Source organism: Salvia hispanica, chromosome 5 (assembly GCF_029641045.1).
Source record: "Salvia hispanica isolate PSC_SH4W2 chromosome 5, Shi_PSC_v1, whole genome shotgun sequence".
In the NCBI taxonomy this organism is placed as follows: Eukaryota; Viridiplantae; Streptophyta; class Magnoliopsida; order Lamiales; family Lamiaceae; genus Salvia; species Salvia hispanica.
The window spans coordinates 42,361,590-42,381,910 of record NC_142696.1 but is presented as its reverse complement, the minus strand read 5'-3'; the positions used below and the strand labels follow the sequence as shown (position 1 = coordinate 42,381,910).

Genomic DNA, 20,321 nt, shown 5'->3' with positions numbered 1-20,321 from the left:
CATGTTTTTACTTGCTTCCAGTAGGTTTTGAAATGATTCAACATATGTTTCATTCAAATTCATTGACGTGGGTTTTTGCTTGATTAACATTTAAAAATGCAATTTATTCAAGTGAGTTTATTAATTCATTCAGGAATGTTATTACTTCATTGGATAACATTTTTACTTCATTCCAGTAGGACTTCAACTGCTTCTACACATACTTCATTCCAATAATTTATTACATTATTCCATGTGTTTATTAAAACAATATTAGCGTCATGGCGTTGGTGATAGATATTGTAGAGAGAAAGAACGGCACGCGACGGCGAAACCACATTTACGTACTGGAATGAAGTAAAAACCTACTGGAATGAAGTAAAAACCTACTAGAATGAAGTAAAAACCTACTAGAATGAAGTAATATATTCTGGAACGAAGTTAAATCTTCGTAACATGTTAGTATAACTTATTTACCTTCAGATGAATTAAAATAGGCTCGTGATGAAGGCGAACATAATTTATAAATTTCTGTATCTTATCCATAAAAAAACTAGATCTATAAGCCCTAATTTGGTAAGGTTCGGTGGTTCGGTCTTTAAGAGTGGATTTGTGGATAATGGGACTCTATATATATATATATATATATATATATATAGGGGAGTGATCAATTGCTAACTTATCACTTAATTGCTAACTACAACTAATTTAAGGCCATAGGATTTTAGAAAACGTGTGGTCTACAATTTGCCACGTGTATTTTTCATTTTTATTAATAAAATAAAAAAAGATAAAAGAAAACGTCAAATTAGGGTTTTAGATGAAAATGTCAATATAGTGTTTCGAAAATATCAATACAATGCTTTGAGAATGTCAACACAATGCTTTAAGAATGTTAACTCATTGCTTATATTGACATTCAACATGTATTATATTGACATATTTTATATAGTATGTTGACATTTCTGCTTTACGAAAAAATTGAAAAAAATTCAAATTTTTTTTAAATTTTGACGTCGGAACATATGCATGTATGATATCGTTGGAATCCTTATAAAATTATCTTTAATTTGATATATGTTATATGAATTTAACATTTTGGGATTTCTTTTAAAAGTTAGTTATAACTAAACATGTAGTTAATTGACATTAATACCCCTATTGATATTTTATGGAATTAATCCTATGACTTTATTGACGTTTTTTGTTGATCGTATTGACATTTCTTGGTTGATGATCTAGGCCATTAATTTGAATATCTAATGGCTATTATTTAGTTGTAGTTAGCAATTAGGTATTGAGTTAGCAATATAACACTCCTATATATATATATATAGGATTGTGATCAATTGAGATTATTTAGGCTAATTGAGAAATGAGATGCAATATCAGCCACTCATTTTTATTAAATGAGTGGTCCAGATTTTGCCACACAATAAATATTTTTAGATTAATTTAATATGAAAGGGTAGAATGGTAAATGTTGATTCCTTGCATCTGGACGCATTGTTGGGAGAGAAAAATTGGGTTTCGATCTGAAAATCCCCAAAACAGAGAAGAAAACCTCTCAATCTCGACCGCAATTGAGCGGCGAGGCATCAATTGGGGAGTGCTGAAGAAGAGCTTATGCCCGCCGTGGGGGTGACACGGCGTGGATGCACTGGTGTGCGATTTCCGTCTCGAAACGTAGGGTGAAACGGAGTGGTGAAACAACAGAGGCTGTGGCAGCTGTGAATTGAGCTTGCAGCGATCATGTAGCGCATGTTTGAGCGCCGCCTGCGCCTGCGATTGCGCTGATATGACGGCGACGAGGTGGTGGCAGCTCGATCATGTCTCCGCCGGAAGAGCTGCCACAGCAGGGAGCCGGACGCCGTCGCCTAAAGTGACGGCAGACAAGCTGACGAAGTCGAAATCTAATAATCAATCAATTAACGCGGACGGCGAATTCAGCTTCGTGTTCAGGCAGCTCGGCGGAATAACGAGCACGAATATGAGGAGCGAGCCGTCGCCGTTCCGGACTTGGCGAGCGCTTGGAGGAGCTTCGACGAGTAGATTTGCTGCTGCGTCTCCGATTTCCATTCGATTGGTGAGTTTTGGTGCTGATCGTTATTTTCTGCTATATCGCGGCTATGGATTTTCTTCTTGTTCCGTCTCCTCATCGATGATCTACCGGAATTTAGTGCTGGATTCGCTGACAGGAGTGATGATGACATCTTATTAGCTGCTGCTTTTCAATGAATCCAACGAATTTGATTTGAAGATTTTGCAGCTGCAGATTCAACAATTAAAGATGAGACAAATTCAATACCACCGCCAGATTATGGAATTGGATGAACTGATTTCAAAGATTGATTCATCAAAATTTGCTTTTGTTATAAAATTTGAACTTTTTGCAAGCTTGATTATTAATTCGTTTATGGAATTGAAAGTTTTAGGTTTAGATTATCAATTGTGTTGGAGTGAGGAATCAAGCTTAATCATAATGCACTCTAGGTGTTTGGTGATATTTCCTAATTGGGAATTAGTTGCTAAGAGTTAGATTCTCAATTTTAATGTCAACTACGCACCTATAATGTCAACTACATATAGGTGATCGGAGAAGGTGAAATGTTGATCGAAGATGGTGAACTTTGGGAGTATTTCACAAAAACAGGAACCCGAAAGCTCACTCTGCATGTCTGTTTAACTTTGGGAGTAAATCGTTTGATAGAGTGAGATGCACTTCAATTTTTGTTCTCATTTCACCGCATCTCTCATACTCTGTTTCTTTTCTGGCTAATTCTATTTTCTTTTCATGTTTTGATTGTTTGGGCTAACACTGTGTGGTTATTTGGGGAAAGTAGATCAGGTTTAGGTGAATTTCTTTGTTCTCTTTTCCATTTTTATTTATTTGAAACAAGCATTTTTGTTGTGGTTGTACCATGTTTTAATTCAAATTCATCTATTTTCTTTTCATGTTTTACTGATTTCTGTAAAATAGAGGCATTTTGATACGTCTCTGTTTTTTTTTTTTTGCCTTGTAGTGCTTGTTGTGATGACTGTAGACTAAGTAGTTGTTTTTCCTTGATCATGATTTGATGAGTTGCTATTTACTTGTGTTTTTGCTATCAACATTTTTATGAGATTTTTGCTTCTGTTGCAACCATATTACCATATTTTTGCAGTAGATGATTCAATTGTATTAGATGTGAACTCATTTGAGAGATTGATTTTTCCAATATTTGCTTTTGTTATAGGATTTGAACTTTTTGCAAGCTTAATTGTTGATTTGTTTATAGAATTGGAAGTATTATCAGGAATTGGATGTCAACAAAACTTGGATTTGGGTTGCAGAATTTACCCCAAGAGAAGATGCCTCAACTTGTACAAATAATCAGGAAGAGGGATGAGCATTTGGCACAGGATGTCAATGAAATTGAGCTTGATATTGAGGCTCTTGATACGGAAACGCTGTGGGAACTTGATCGGTTTGTGACCAATTCGAAGAAGATGGTGAGCAAGACAAAGCGGCAAGCGTTGATGATGAACAACAATCCAGCTGCTGGAGTTTCTATTCCCTCCAGTCCTGTTACTGATGCTGATGTGGTAAGTTAAATTTGCATCAAGATTTTTGTCTTTTTTGTGGTGTTTTCACTGTTTATTCATGTTGTTGGTAATGTTGTGTAGGGCGCATTGAGCGACAAGAATGATGATTGTGGCAAGATGATGAAACAAAATGATGAAGAAGATGTAGATATTGATGACGATATGCCAGCAACGAGTTTCCCTGTTGTTGTGGAGATTGAGTTTGTGAAAGAAGGTGTTGTTGGGCAGGAGAATGATGGTGTTGTTGGACAGGAGAATGATGGTAGAGGCAATGGCATCAGTAGCTCAAGCAGTTCTGGCAGCTCAAGCAGCGATTCGTCCTCGAGTGGTATTGATACTGATTTTTCTTGCGTTTCTACATTGTTTGGGGGTGAAAGTATGGAAAACGGAAACAGAAACAGATGTTCATTCGTTTGAGCTTGTTTTTTACAGATTCTGATTCAGGGAGTTCCTCTGGTAGTGAGTCCGACGCAGATGATTGACCAATTTGATGATTGAACTTTTATTTGATGATTGAATTGGATATCTGGCAGTTTTATTGCTTTTTCTTGCCTGTTAACTGTGATATCTCAACTTTGTTTTAGTTCATTTGATATTTTGGCTATTGATATGTGAATTATAAGTGTTATTTTTTAGTTGTTGACATTCGATATTCTCGGTATTGATATGTCAATTGTAAGTGTTATTTTTTAGTTGTTGACATTTTAATACGAGTTGTTGACATTCGATATTTTCGGTATTGATATGTCAATTATAAGTGTTATTTGTTAGTTGTTGACATTTGATATTCTTGATATTGAAGAAATGTTAAATGTACAATTTTTTTATTGTTGTTGGATGATTTATCAAGTATGAAAGGAACGGAAAATACGTAAAGAATTCTGCTTTTGAGGCAAATGTTACGTGTCTCTCTCTTTTATTTCTCCAAATTAAAGCATGAAATATTTTGCACTCTGATTGTTTGGTAATATTTCTCATTTGAAAATTAGTTGCTAAGATTTAGTTATCTCCCCTTTTTAATATCAACTATGCATGTCAACTACCTATATAATCTATGTCAACTACATATACAATTAATGTTAACTACACACATATAATGTCAACTACATTTACAATTCATGTCAACTATGTGTACAATCCATGTCAACTATATATACAATTCATATCAACTACACACATATAATGTCAACTACATATACAATTCGTGTCAACTATACACATATAATGTCAACTATAAGTTGTTAACATTTGGTGCAGGCTATTGACATTTGATGTGCAAGCTATTGACGATAATACCCCTAATTGACATAAACTACACGCTGTTGACATCGCACGAAAATTATGAATGAGTGGCTGCATCAAATGTCAACAACTTATAGTTGACATTATATGTGTATAGTTGACATGATTATGCCAACTAGGGGTATTATCGTCATTTCATTTCTAAAATGGCGGAATATCGAATGTCAACAACTCGTATTAAAATGTCAACAACTAAAAAATAATACTTATAATTCACATATCAATACCGAGAATATCGAATGTCAATAACTCGTATTAAAATGTCAACAACTAAAAAATAACACTTATAATTCACATATCAATTGACATGTAGTTGACATGGCTTGAAAGTGTAGTTGACATGACTTATAATTTCGTGACATGGCTTGTACATGTAGTTGACATGGCTTGAAAGTGCAGTTGACATTACTTATAATTGTTGACATGGCTTGTGCATGTAGTTGACATGACTTGTACGTGTAGTTGACATGGTTTTTTTTTTTAATTTTTTTTACATTTTTTTTTTAAAAAAAAAATATTTTTTTTAAAAAAAAAAATTAATTTTTTTCAATTTTAATTTTTTTTTATGTCAACTACACAGTTGTTGACATTTGATGTGTAGTTGACATGGATTGTACACATATTTGACATTATATGTGTGTGCAGTTGATATGATATGGCTTGTACGTGTAGTTGACATGACTTGTACGTGTAGTTGACATGGTTTGAAAGTGTAGTTGACATGGCTTATAATTATCGTTGACATAGCTTGTAGTGTAGTTGACATGGCTTGAAAGTGTAGTTGACAGGACATATAATTGTTGACATGACTTTTACGTGTAGTTGACATGACTTGAAAGTATAGCTGACATATTACTTACTTTCAGAAACATCGCAGAGCTTCCACCAACATACACAAAATCTATTAGTCAATTAAAAAATTTAACAATTTCGACACGAGGATTCAATATCTCACAAATCTTATTGTTCCAATTTTTAGATCTACAAATTCCAATTCAGGAAAAATGAGTAAAATTGCAGATCTCACTACAAAATCCAACAAAGAGTAGAAATCAATGCTGTCGGCGAGGAGCTCTCGGCATCCATCTCGAGATCGGGCAAAACATCGCCGTCTTCGATTCCGAGGAAGAGATCGTTGAAATCAATGCTATCGAGCAGAATGACGCCTAAGAAATCGGGGAACTCGGCAGCGTCGATCGAGAAGCCTTCCATTTCGCCTTCCATATCGGAAGGCGAAATGTCAACATCTTGTCAACAACTTGTATATAGTGTCAACAACTAAAAAAATTCTTGTAATTAAAAGATAACTACTATTTTATGGCTCTGCACATCATCATCGTCATCATCAATATTGAGAGTGCTGCTTTTCACTCTATTCCTTACAAGATCAAGATGTTTTCCTCTCTCTCTCTCACTCTTTCTCTCAAATAGATCAATATGTTTCTTTCAGGAACCAAGAAGCTATGGAAATCTTAGCTCAAGAGACAAACAGAGAGAGAAATTAGATATGGTAAGATATCAAGACCAATAAAAAATCAGCAGAATTAAGTAAGACAGCAACTCCATCAAGAACAATTTCAGCTCAAGAATAAGAAAAACAATCCACCAAAAAAAATCCCTCATTGAAAAGAAAGGAAACATTTGCTAGAAAAACAGAACACATTCAACCATCACTATACACAAGAAAAAAGAACATTTTATTCTGGAAAAAAATCGAATCTTAATAATTAGATTAGAGAGACAATTCACTCTAAACTTTCACACGCATAAACGCACACACCTTCTGAATCAATTCATCAAACACCTGGAGAATCCAATCGAGCTCCACCACCTCTGCCGCCCCCTTGCGCTGCTGGTGGCTCCAAAACGGCACAAACGCTCTCTTCACCTACTGCAGCACGGAGAAGAGCTCCGGCGGCACGCCCTGCGGCAGCTGCTGCTGCTTCGTGATCCACCACGGCGACAACTCCTCCCTCGAAGCCTTCCTCCTCTCCAACGGCTTCACCGTCCCCCCCCCCCCCCCCCCTAGCTCGATCCCCTCAAATTTGCCATGGAAATCCTCACCGACCTCCAACCACTGGAACAGCCGGAGCAGTAGCCGGAAAAATCAATCGAATCCATCTCTCCTCCTCCAATTGAACACAAAATCAGATCTGGAAGCTCGAGAATCCACGAAATCACACTCCTATCCTTCCGATTCTGGAAATTGATTTACAGAACGAAGCAATTGCTCGTCAGCAACACATTGCAAGCCATAGGAGTCGGAATCGTGCTCGGCACGATCTACATCAACATCGGATTAGACAAATCGGGGATCGAGAAGCGATTAGGTCTCTTTGTGTACACACTCACCTTCCTCCTCTCCTCCACCACCGAAACCCTCCCGATCTTCATCAACGAGCGACCAATCCTCCTCCGAGAAGCCTCCAGCGGCGTCTACCGCCTCTCTTCCTACCAATCCGTCTTTCAGATTTTCCTCTTCATTCGTTATTTAGATCAGCGAGATTTTGAATGTTTACGTTTTGAATTTTGAAGATCAGCGAGATTTTGCAGATGAAGATTTGAAGATTTTGGAAGAGAGATTTTAGAGAAATTTTAGAAATTGGTTTGAAATCAGTTTGGATGTTTCACGCTTTTTTTATTAAAGAAATTACAATTTTACCCCCTTGTTGACATAATGTTGTATTTGTTGACATTTTGTTTAGCTTGTGGATTAGTGGCCCATATTGCATCTCATTTCTCAATTTAGCTAAATAATCTCAACCTAACAAGACCCTATATATATATATATATAGAGTTGTGATCAATGTCGAATCAATTTTAAAGACCGAACTAGAGACCAAATCTGGGCCATTAGATCTAGTTTTTTTGATGAGATGTGCTGCTGTGAGAATTTTTTCTGCTTCATTACAAGCCCATTTTACTTCATTGTATAGGTTTATTAGTTCATTCTATACGTAATGCTTTGAAACTACCACATGTTTTTACTTGCTTCCAGTAGGTTTTGAAATGATTCAACATATGCTTCATTCAAATTCATTGATGTGGGTTTTTGCTTGATTCACATTTAAAAATGCAATTTATTCAAGTGAGTTTATTACTTCATTCAGAAACGTTATTACTTCATTGGATAAGATTTTTACTTCATTCCAGTAGGACTTCAAATGCTTCTACACATACTTCATTCCAATAATTTATTACATTATTCCATGTGTTTATTAAACCATATTAGCGTCATGGCGGTGGTGATAGATATTGTAGAGAGAAAGAACGGCACGCGATGGCGAAACCACATTTACGTACTGGAATGAAGTAAAAACCTACTGGAATGAAGTAAAAACCTACTAGAATGAAGTAATATATTCTGGAACGAAGTTAAATGTTCGTAACATGTTAGTATGACTTATTTACCTTCGGATGAATTAAAATAGGCTCGTGATGAAGGCGAAAATAATTTATAAATTTCTGTATCTTATCCATAAAAAACTAGATCTAAAAGGACTAATTTGGTAGGGTTTGGTGGTTCGGTCGTTAAGAGTGGATTTGTGGATAATGGGACTCTATATATATATATAGAGAGAGTTTTGATCTATGAAGACCAGATTTAAATACAGAAACGCAGAACATGGTCATACGTAAGACATTTTTTGGTCATAGTTAGTTTATTTTTAGGTCATGCTAACAAAGCATGACCTAAAATGATCTTAACATGACATAAACCCAAATATTATAATATGACCTAAAACTACTTAATTATGACCTTCCGTGTTTTGGGTTAATTATTGACCATTAGATCATCTAATCCTAGGGCCAAGATTTGGGCTGCATTTCTGGATTTAAATGCATTCTTATTTTGATCATCTCCCTATATATATATATATATATATGGTCCTATTCTAATGCTTATAGCACCCTAATCCAAAATCAAGACTAAATTTCCACCCTTGGATTTTAAAATGAGTGGATGAGATTAAAGCTCACAAAATCTCAATAAATAGTAGACAAAATATCAACAAAAGGGTAATATCGTCATTATGTTATCATATGATAATTTTCGTTAGTGTTTTTTTATATCAACATTGTGTATTACAAATATCAACACAAGGACAAGAAAATATCAACACATTTTTATTGAAATTGGACATGCATAATATTGAGATTTTGCCTACAATATATTGAGATTTTTTGTTGCATTTGTTAAAAATGGCTGCTTATCAACATGTACAAAAATTGAAATATAATTTATCAAATTTCATCACCCGAACATCGTCGGAACATATGCAATTGAGATCTCGTTGGAATCCTTATTAAATTATCTTTAATTTGATATATTTTTGGGAAAAAATAATTTAAATTGAGAGAGTTACTTAAATTTAAAGATTTGAGATGATTTTGAGGAGAGAGAAAGTAGTTAGTTATAATTACTACATATAAGATTTGACATTAATACCCTTTTAATTTAATTAATAATTATTTAAATTTAAAATACATTACACTTGGCATTATATTAACCACAAGATCTTCTAATCTAATGGTTGAAAATTGGTCTCAATTTGGGATTGGTAATTAGTTAGCAATTGATTACATCCCTATATATATATCTATAGGTTTGTGTTAAAATGACAACACCTCTTAAGGTAACACCATATCACCAATCCTACCCAATTATTTGTACACATGGACGAATAATCAGCTGCCATGTGGCAATCATAAAAATTGCTCAAGGGTAAATTTTCACGGACTGCAATATCCAATACGCTAGACTGCAATTTTTCCCGCCTGCAATATCCAATACGCTGGACTGCAATCTATAGATTGCAGTCTAGTGTATTGGATATTGCAGTCTAGCCTTTATAATATTGCAGTCTAGCGTGGTGTCACAGTGTCATTTTAAGAGTGTTGTCATTTTAACGCACCCCTATATATATATATATATATATATCATTAAGGGTTTGAATTCATCCCTACACATATATATATATATATATAGAGTTGTGATCAATGTCGAACCAATTTTAAAGACCGAACTAGAGACCAAATCTGGGCCATTAGATCTAGTTTTTTTGATGAGATGTGCTGCTGTGAAAATTTTTTCGGCTTCATTACAAACCCATTTTACTTCATTATATAGGTTTATTACTTCATTCTGTACTTCAAATGCTTCTACACATACTTCATTCCAATAATTTATTACATTATTCCATGTGTTTATTAAACCATATTAGCGCCATGGCGTTGGTGATAGATATTGTAGAGAGAAAGAACGGCACCCGACGGTGAAACCACATTTACGTACTGGAATGAAGTAAAAACCTACTAGAATGAAGTAATATATTCTGGAACGAAGTTAAATCTTCGTAACATGTTTGTATGACGTATTTACCTTCAGATGAATTAAAATAGGCTCGTGATGAAGGAGAAAATAATTTATAAATTTTTGTATCTTATCCATAAAAAAAACTTGATCTAAAAGCCCTAATTTGGTAGGGTTCGGTGGTTCGGTCTTTAAGAGTGGATTTGTGGATAATAGGACTCTCTCTATATATATATATAGCCATATGTAAGGGTTTGCGTTAGTGTGCTAACTAATTTACAGTAATAACTAATAACTTTCAATTTTGTGTATTAAAATTATTAATACAAAAATATAATTATATCAATACAACATGTAAATTTAAATATCAACACAAAGACATAAGTTTATCAACACAAGAAGATTGATAAATTTATGTCTTTGTGTTTATATTTTTAACAATCAAAATTGATATTAGTTATTAGTTATTACTGTAACTTAGTTAGTATTTGATCACACGAATTGAGATGGAATGACAAAATTGTGTACAAACAATACTCTATGGAGTAGTTAGAAAAGAATCAATAAAATAAAAGAAAATTAAAGTAGTTAGAAAAGAATCAAGAAAATAAAAGAAAATTACAACGTAAAGAACAAATCAATAATAAAAAAAATAAATAAAGTAGTTAGAAAAGAATCAATAAAATAAAAGAAAATTACAACGAGAAGAACAAACACTATCTCCAAAGCTGATGCATAATATTTTTATTAAACAACATTTTTTTAATTCAAAACTGACGCATAATTTTCTTTTGAAAGCAATGCATACCTTTCTTGATAAACTACAATTCAAACAAAACTAATTTTATCCGTTCACCTTTTTTTACACCATCATACTCCCTCCGTTCTAACCGTTCTAAGATATTAGAGCACTTTCTTTTGGATACAAGAATTTAGAAGATGTTGTTTAGTAGTGTAAGTGGAGTTAATAGTGAAGTAAATTTTTACCATAAATAGAAATGACTCAAATATGGTAGGACACCCCAAAAAAGAATAAAGGTCTAATATCTTGGGACGGAGGAAGTATATAGTATTACTAGGCAAGAATTGGAGAATTGCAACTTCTCCCTTTTCACGTGAGTGGACAAAAATCTCCCTAAATTGTTCAATTTTGGGAGTAATTTGATTTTTGGAGGGATAAATTAGTCATTTGCACCACCAATTCTGGATAACAGTCCAACCAGATTTGAATACTGCGATTTTGTTTTGTTTTAATTCATGGGAATTGTTGAATAAATAGTGAGGGTTGGACCCCAAATCTTGGGCCTGGCAGAAATGGATCATGAACACTGAACACATGATTTTGCAAAGAAATGACCCAAAAACATGGCATATCAAAGGAAGCTGAATATGACACGTTAAGGTGAATAAGATTATACTATTATCATTAAGGGCTCGTTCGGTGTTCATTAAATGGGCAGAAATGGCTTAAAAACATGGCATTTATGCTAGTTCGGTGATTCTCATTTAACCCCCAGGCCCGCACTGTTCGGCAATGCTTTGGTGTGAAACAATTCTGCCGACAGACTCGATATTGTATTTCTTGTCCGCTACAGTGATCGAGAATTGAGCATGAGTTTACCAAATTGTCGTTGAAAATTTCGAATTCCCTCCTTCACCAAAATGGGTCGTCATTTTGAAAAGTGCATTTAGTGAAGACTCTCACTCTAGTCGGAAATCTAGAGAGAGTTGTGGTCTGCGTGCTGAACATCGAGAGCTTTGTCGCCGTCCTGGGCCTATATTTCGTCGTCATCTTCTTCAAACGACGAAGGTATTGTTGTTTCTGTCTCCCCCCCAACACGGTTGTCTTGGTTATATGAGGTCTGACTTTCTAAGGTTAGTATGTCTAATTCGTTAGATCCATAGTGGGAAAAAACTCCAGCGACATCAACTTGTAGCAAGCTATGTATTGGATGTTTGGAGTGTATTTAAACCAAGTTCTTGCCGTGAACATATACCAAATTTGGTGGGTAAATGAAATTCAACTCTTTTCAGGTTTTGCCGCGTCTAATGTGTTGGGGGTAGCAGGTGGAATTTGTAAAAAATATGGAGGACATAAATGTCCAACCACGTGCACATATTTGGTCAACAGACGTGCAATTAGTGTAAACTGTAAAGCAAACGCCAACAAATAATACCAACCGGTGGGACCAACCACATACATTTCTTCGCAGAATTATTTAATGCAAATGCAATTCGTCACAAACAAACGAGCCCTAATAATATCGTCACAATTTCATAAAATTGATATATATTCATAAAACAAAAATGAAAATGATTTAGAATTAAATAAAAGTGCCTAAAAGATTACATTTTATTTTCAATGGGTTCGATTAACCAATTTTTACTGAATTTTGTCAATTAACACTAGGTCAATTGATTTTTTCAGAAATTGGTTTATAATTTGAATTAAATCACTACTATTTCCCCACCGAAAAAGATCAAATTTGAACAATAGTATTATGTACGTTTCACTGTTATTTGATAGACTTTCTTAATTGAAACAACCAATCAAAGGAATTTTAACTTATACTACTACTACTACTACTATATTAGTAGGAGTAGTAAAGTGCAATTAAAGTTGATTACGGTCGCCCTCAAGAAAAAGGTTGACTAATTGGAGAAGAGAAATGTTACAGTCATGAAGAATCGCATTGCTATACCCAGTTCTCAACTGTTAAAAATATCTCTAAAATAGAGAAACAATAATACCGAAAATGGAGGGCAGCAACAATAGAGATCCTCCAGCATGAGATACAGTGGTGATGCCTGCATTTTGATTTGGCGGCCCACTCGTTCCCGAACCTACACATAATTTATGCAGATTTATTGCTTACCAAACCTAGTTTTGTATACCATTTCATATTGTAAATAAATGTATAAGCATCTATTTTTCCATGGAGCAAATCGTAGTAACAAATAATTGTCATCTATTTGCGATTGTAGAAATATATGAATCCACTAAACAAATTAACAAATTACTTAAAAACTTACTATTTGAAGAAGGTGCAGATGGAATAGATGATGGTGGACCAGAAGGTGGTGCAGCCTCTGACAAATATCACAAAAAAAGGAAGTGAATTTTTGTTTCTAGTAAGTGAACTCAACTTGACAAGATAAGCATTCACTTGACGAGATTAAAAATTGTAAAAAGTTCCCTGTGACATAAAATATTTTAGGTAAGAACCACAAGTTTAGCAATTTGGTGGTACTATTATTCACATTTATACAAAAATGAAAGCAAATTTTTTACTAAATTATCATGAAAATGGGGGGAAAAAAACCTTTAGAGCAAATGGATATATCAGCATTGGCACCACAAGATTTAACAAGATTGAGAGCATCTTCCTGCGTGACATTGAGTTTTTTCAAGAAGGCCTGATTGTTGAAGACGGCGCAGAGGCAATGGGCGTCGCTGCTCGCCATCTCCTTCAGCGGCACGCAGCACGCCGACGCCGGCGACAGACACGCCGATCCCTTCAGATACGCCTGGCAGGGCAACAGTTTCTGAATGCATGGCAGCTGCTCTCCACCGCCGCTTACTTCACAATATCCCCTCAAACCTAAACAACATATCACCAAAAAGTTTAACAATAATAATTTCGAAATTTCCATCGAAATTAATACTATCTGTATATTTGAGAGAATTTGGAGTCTCTCTCTATATATACGGTAATTATATGTGAATTTTTATTCGAAAAATCCTTCTTGATACGTATTTTTTTTAAGTTTATAGTACATCATAAAGTATATTTGGGATTTTTAAATCTTCAAATTAGATATATATAGTGATAAAAGCTCGGTTTATTAATCTTATTTTACTTTAACTTGGAATGAAAGAATAAATCAAGCTTGAATTACTATAATGTAAAAATTTGATGATTGCCGTAAATGGATGGTTGTTAATTATAATAGCGTATATATTTGTTATGAAAGTGCACATTATATATATCTGCGTATCAAGAGTTTTGGGAAATAATTGATCGCAAACGTAATTACAACCCTGTTTGAGTTAGCAGTTACGATTCTTTATTTGGAGGCTTTTTGTAAATCTAATTTTCAACAAAATTATCCGAGCCAAACTTCCTTTATTTTTTTTTTCCCTTTTAAGTCTAGAAATTTGATGCGGAATTTAGGGGTGTAGATTGATTACGTGAAATGCTCTTCTTCATTTCGTTGCAATTTGCTTTATTGGATGATCTAAATATGGGGGAAATAACGATTACAAATATTGTCATTCATTGATTGAGACGGCTACAAATATTGGTCATTCATTTTAATAAAACCAAGTATACTATTAGGCCATAATGTTCGAATTAATGCCATAGTTGCAAACATTGTCATTTCCAGCTTTATTATATGTATATTAATAATATTAATAATAATAATAATAATAATAATAAGGATGTCAATTCAACTGAAGTTTACATACTACTATTAGCCTAATAAATCAATAAAAAATATTACTCCGGAGTATAATTAATTTTTATAACCCAAAAGCATAACCGGAATATTTGCCGGATTGCAGACCATTCTGATGAATTGGTGGTCTTTATTTTATAATGGAGAATTTTTTTTGCTTGGGAATTGGGATTAGGATTTTGGGTTGACCTAGATATAAATTCAGTAAAGATAAATTATCATTATAGATTTAAAATTAGTTTTCAGTAATCTTATCAACACAGCTGCAATGTTATCTTAATTATAGTATCAAATAATGTTAATAGTGAATCAATAGTGAATTACCACTCAACATTTTGTTTCACTCAGCAGTAGCTGATCTGGCAACGCGACGACCACTTGTTAAACAAGTCCTACCACTGACCAGAAACAATTCATCTAACATATTTCTTGTGGCTACAGTCTAGTCTTCTACACCATCTGTATTGATCTGAAAACTCTCATAATCCGGTGATGGCGGCTGCTTACGCAGCTTTAGTTTCTCTCACTCATGTTCTACACCAAATTCTGCATCCACCTCCTCTCAATCAGATCATCATTCCTACAGACCAGATCGAGTCTCTACAGCACAAAGTTTGTTTCTTGTTGGATTCTCTTCAAACTTATTCCAGGGAAGTAGGAATTCGGGAGTTGGAGAAGAAGATTGCAGAAGCTGCTTATGCAGCTGAAGATATCATTGAATCTCATGTGGTCACCCAAATCCGAGACAAGTATCCCATCCATAGAGCAGAGAGTTCCCGTGGCCTGAATGGAGTTAAAGGTCTTCATGCAATGGTGAAAAAGTTGGGGAAGATCAACTACAAGAATCAGATACCAAGGGTGATAAAGAAGTTTCATTCACTCGAGAAAGAGGTGGTCAGGATCATAGACAAGAAAGGCGTTGAAGATTTGCATTCGAATAACTCCCGCATGGCTACCTCATCCCCACGGCCTCCCTTGAGTAGGGAGGAGACCATGGTTGGATTCAATGAGCAGTTGTTGCAAGTTATGAGTGCAATCACCACGTACGAACTGAATCGCCTGATCATCCCGATTGTTGGAATGGGAGGCATTGGTAAGACCACTCTCGCTACAAATGTATTCAACAATCCTACTATCAGAGATTACTTCCCTATACGTGCTTGGATAACGGTGTCCCAGGTTTATACTGCAAGAGAGATTCTTCTAGGCCTTCTGCATCACATTTGTAATATTTATGCAGATGAGCAGAAGAGGAGTGATGAGCAACTAGGAGAGTTACTGTATAAAGAGCTTTTTGGGAGGAAGCATTTGATAGTTATGGATGATGTGTGGGATATTGAGGCTTGGGACAACATAAAGAGGTTCCTTCCACCAAGTAATGATGGAAGTCGAGTCTTGATAACCACAAGGCTGTCGAACTTGGCGGTATATTTTGGGAGTTGCAGCCCTTATGAAATGAAGTTTCTAGATGATGCACAAAGCTGGGATTTACTTTGTGAAAAGGTTTTTGCAAAATATGGCTGCCCTGTTGAAATGGAGGAAGTTGGAAAAAGTATTGCGAAAAAATGTGGTGGACTACCTCTAGCCATAGTTGTCATTGGTGGGCTTCTTGCTAACTCTAAAATGACTAGAGAATATTGGGAATCTGTTGATGCAGATGTGGCTTCTGCCATAAACCATGGAAATGATGACCAATGCATGAAGATATTATCATTGAGTTATAGTCACTTGCCTATATATATAAAGCCATGCTTTCTTTATCTCTCTGTGTTTCCAGCTGATTTGGCAGTTAAAGTGTCCAAGCTCGTCAAACTGTGGGTTGCTGAAGGATTCATTAGAGCGACTAGCAATAAGACCTTAGAGGAGACCGCAAAGGAGTATTTGGAGGAGTTGATCAACAGAAATCTTGTTTTGGTTTGTGAGCGAGGAAGTAGCGGAAAGTTGAAGAGCTGCAGCATTCATCATATGATATGGGACCTCTGCACGAGGGAAGCTCACAAAGACAACTTTCTGCATATTGAAAAGTTTGATAAACTGAATATCTCACCACATATTGAAAGAGAGCGCCGCATCAGTATTCAGCCCTGTAGAAGGAAAGAGAAGTTAAATGTTCCCTTGCTACTGGCTCCTCTTAACAGATCATTGTTAAGCAGCTTATATTGGGAATCCAGAAAAATTACTCGTAAGTATCGTTTGCTACGGGTACTTGATGTAGTTGACTTCTACTCCATTGATGAGATTTTACACCTGATCAACACAAGATATGTTGCTTGTGCCATGGATATGTCATTAAGGAATTTTTCTCTCTGGAAATCTATATCCCGACTTTGGAATCTGGAAACTTTAGTTATTGATAGAGAAGTCTTTCTACCTCCTCAATTCTGGCAGATGGCACAGCTTAGACATCTGAAGATGGAAAGAATCATCCTCAATGACCCTCCAAATGCCCAAATGGATGACCAAAGTTTTGTAGTTCTTGAGAACCTACAAACACTTTCGACAGTCCTAAACTTCAGATGCACTGACCAGATAATTCAAAGAATCCCAAATTTGAAGAAACTGAGGGTTACTTATGGTTATAGAACCAATGGCTTCGGAACACATTACCTGCGCAATCTTGTCCATCTTGATAGACTCGAATCACTTGGCATCAGAGGTCATGAGAAGTTATCTGGGAACATTGACTTCCCAGGTTCCCTTAGAAAGTTGACTCTGGAAAATTGCTTCATTCCCTGGGAAGATATGTCCATGATTGGTTTGTTGCCTAATCTTGAAGTTCTCAAGTTGAGGACTAATGCTGCCAAGGGCCAAGAATGGAATCCAGTTGAAGGAGAGTTTTGTCGACTGAAGTTCCTATTGGTTCATGGATGTGAGTTGGAGATTTGGGAAGCAGAACATACCCATTTTCCAGTTCTTCAGCACTTACATCTCAGACGCTTAAAGCTGAAGGAGCTTCCAATGGCTTTTGCCGAGATATTAACTCTTCAAGTTATTGACTTGAAATACTGTAGTAGTTCTCTGGAGATATCAGCAGAAAAAATATCAGAGGAACGGGAGAGCCTTGGATATGATGACTTTCAACTTCGATTAAATCCTTCAGAGGTGAGAAAGATGAAAAACATATACATGAGTACAGCTTTTGTCTATCCTTTTCCTTTTTCATTTCAGTACAATAGGAATAGGTGACAATCAGTTACATTAGTTTCTGACATATGATTCTGCTTCTTACATAGATTTCCTGGAGCCAAGAAAATGTAGTTGGTTTTGAAGATGAGGCAGACACTCTCATCAGATATCTCAATGAAGAATCGGAGAAGCTTGAAGTTATATCTATCATTGGGATGCCTGGTTTCGGGAAGACAACTCTCGCATGGAAGATTTATCGGGATCCAAGAATTCAGTATAAGTTCTCAACTCTGATTTGGGTTAACGTTTCCCAAGAGTTCAGCATGAAGAAAGTGTTTCTTACCATTCTAGAAAGGTTCACTGAGCTAGACATGTCTGTTTTAACTGAAGGTGAGTTAGCTCAGAAGGTTCAGTTCTATCTCGAGAAGCAAAATTTCTTGTTGTTCATGGATGATGTTTGGACAGCTGAGATCTGGAAAACTATTGAAAATTCATTGCCAAGGAGTAATGGAATGGGAAAAGTTTTGATAACAAGTCGCGATGAGAAAGTAGCTAGGCAAGCAAATCACTTGAGGGAACCCCACAAGCTACGCGTCCAAGATTCCAAAGAAAGTTGGGAGCTTCTCCAGCTAAAAGTGTTTGGTAAGCTTGATGAGTGCCCACCAGAGTTGGAAGAGATTGGGAGTATTATAGCCAAGCAATGCGAAGGAATCCCGCTTGCAATAATCATTATAGCAGGAATTCTTGTTGAAAAATACCCGAAAACTAGTGATATGAAAATTCAGTGGGAGAATATATCAGCTAGTTTGAGTATGTACTTCAAGTATGACAGTATTGTTGAGAATATCATTGCATTGAGTTACGATCAGCTACCTCGTTACTTGAGAAATTGCTTTCTCTATTTAGGTATGTTTCCTGAAAATGCAGATATCCCGACTTGGAAACTCATTCGTCTGTGGGTTGCAGAAGGATTCATACAGAAAAATACAGAGAAAACCTTGGAAGAATTGGCAGAGGACAATCTTAAGGACCTTATAAAGAGAAACTTAGTCATTGTTGATAAGACAGCGGCCAATGGCGATGTCAAAACATGTCGTGTTCATGATATGATACGTGAGTTCTGCAAAAATGAGGCTGCCATTACCAAACACAATTTGTTCCAAGAGGTTGAAAAATCAAGTGAAGGAGTCTTCAATCCATCTGTTTCTGAAATAAGGAACTATCATCGTCTATGTATCCATTCCAATGTGGTCGACTTCCTCCGTAAAAGGCCAAAAGGCCCATGGGTTGTGTCATTTTTGTGTTTTTCCAAGGAAACTATCACGTTACCACCAGAGTACACTTCATCGATTCCTGATTCATTCAATCTGCTGAGGGTGTTAGATGTGAACCCCATCAAGTTCACCAAATTTCCCTTTAAGCTTACTCAGCTAACTCAATTAAAGTACATTTCTCTATGTGGTGACAACTTCACCGCACTTCCTAGTGCTGTGTTTGAGCTTTGGAATCTACAGACTATAAGAGTTGATACAATGTCGCGTACACTTGATATAGAAGCAGACATATGGAATATGATGCAGCTAAGGCATTTGAAGACGAAAGCAGCCATTGTTATTGATAAGGAAGTGAAAGGTGAAGCTGGAAAGAATCTACAGACACTCAGTCTGTTGTCGGCCCAATGTTGCACAGAGGATGTGTTCAACAGGGCCTTAAACCTGAAGGATTTGGGGATTCGTGGGCAACTAAGCATTGTTTTAGAAACTAATCTAAAACAGTTAACTTCTCTTCAAAAGTTGAGGCTGGTACATGATGTTTATCCTGAGATGAACTATTTGAAACCATTGCCTCGTCTTCCTCGAGCAGACAGATTCCCTCCTAATCTAAAATTCTTGAAATTGTCATCCACATTTCTGGATTGGAAGCATATGTCCACTTTGGGGGAGCTTCGTTATCTTGAGGTGCTCAAGTTGAAAGAAAATGCATTCGTGGGTAAGTTGTGGGATGCAGTTGGCAGCAGCTTCCCTTCTCTTCAATTCTTGCACATTCAATGCACGGACTTAGAGGTTTGGACAGCGTCAGGCAATCCTCTTCCTAAGCTCAAATGCCTCGTGCTTAAGAAGTGCAAGGAGCTTGAAGAAATTCCATATGTACTGGTGAAAAGCCTTGAGGTACTGGAGATTGATCGTGTTTCTGAATATGTGGTTGCCATTGCCCGGAAGATGGAGCTGGAGAAGCAAGGACAACTACGGACCAAAAGTGATCGATTTAAGCTCATAATTAATCCCAGCGCAGAGTGATAGCTGGGGAATGTTGCTTCTCCTTCTCTAGATTCCTCTCAACTAGGAAGTAGCTTTTGCTATTACAAATATAATTCATTTCATTTCCCTCTCTTCTTTCTAAGTTACACTGCACTTGAGTTCAATTTTCTATTTTTGTATTCTTGTTCATCGAATTAATTAGTCTCTCTTTTTTCGAAGAAATTAGTCTTTCTTCTTAGATAAATAGATCTGCTGAATATTCCAATGTCAGTATGTCACCCCTTAAGGATTTCCAA

General features: G+C 35.9%; 2 protein-coding genes across 3 annotated transcripts; one reads left to right on the top strand and one right to left on the bottom strand.

Moving 5' to 3' along the window:
• Positions 1–12,739: 12,739 nt before the first annotated feature.
• On the bottom strand, positions 12,740–13,957 carry LOC125186437 (non-specific lipid transfer protein GPI-anchored 9-like). Its single transcript, XM_048082802.2, has 3 exons — positions 13,504–13,957; positions 13,214–13,270; positions 12,740–13,024 (listed from the first exon to the last, which is right to left on the bottom strand). The coding sequence occupies exons 1-3, from the start codon at positions 13,832–13,834 to the stop codon at positions 12,909–12,911; spliced, it is 504 nt and encodes a 167-aa protein (XP_047938759.1). The 5' UTR covers positions 13,835–13,957; the 3' UTR covers positions 12,740–12,908.
• Positions 13,958–15,069: 1,112 nt separating this feature from the next.
• Positions 15,070–20,214, top strand: LOC125191174 (uncharacterized). 2 transcript variants are annotated; one of them, XM_048088665.2, is made up of 3 exons: positions 15,070–15,734; positions 15,882–17,743; positions 17,875–20,214. In XM_048088665.2, exons 1-3 carry the CDS (start codon positions 15,134–15,136, stop codon positions 20,062–20,064), a joined length of 4,653 nt encoding a protein of 1,550 aa, XP_047944622.1. In that variant the 5' UTR covers positions 15,070–15,133; the 3' UTR covers positions 20,065–20,214. The 2 variants fall into 2 exon arrangements, with proteins under 2 accessions (XP_047944622.1, XP_047944621.1); XM_048088664.2 differs by having other exon boundaries at positions 15,070–17,743.
• Positions 20,215–20,321: the final 107 nt, after the last annotated feature.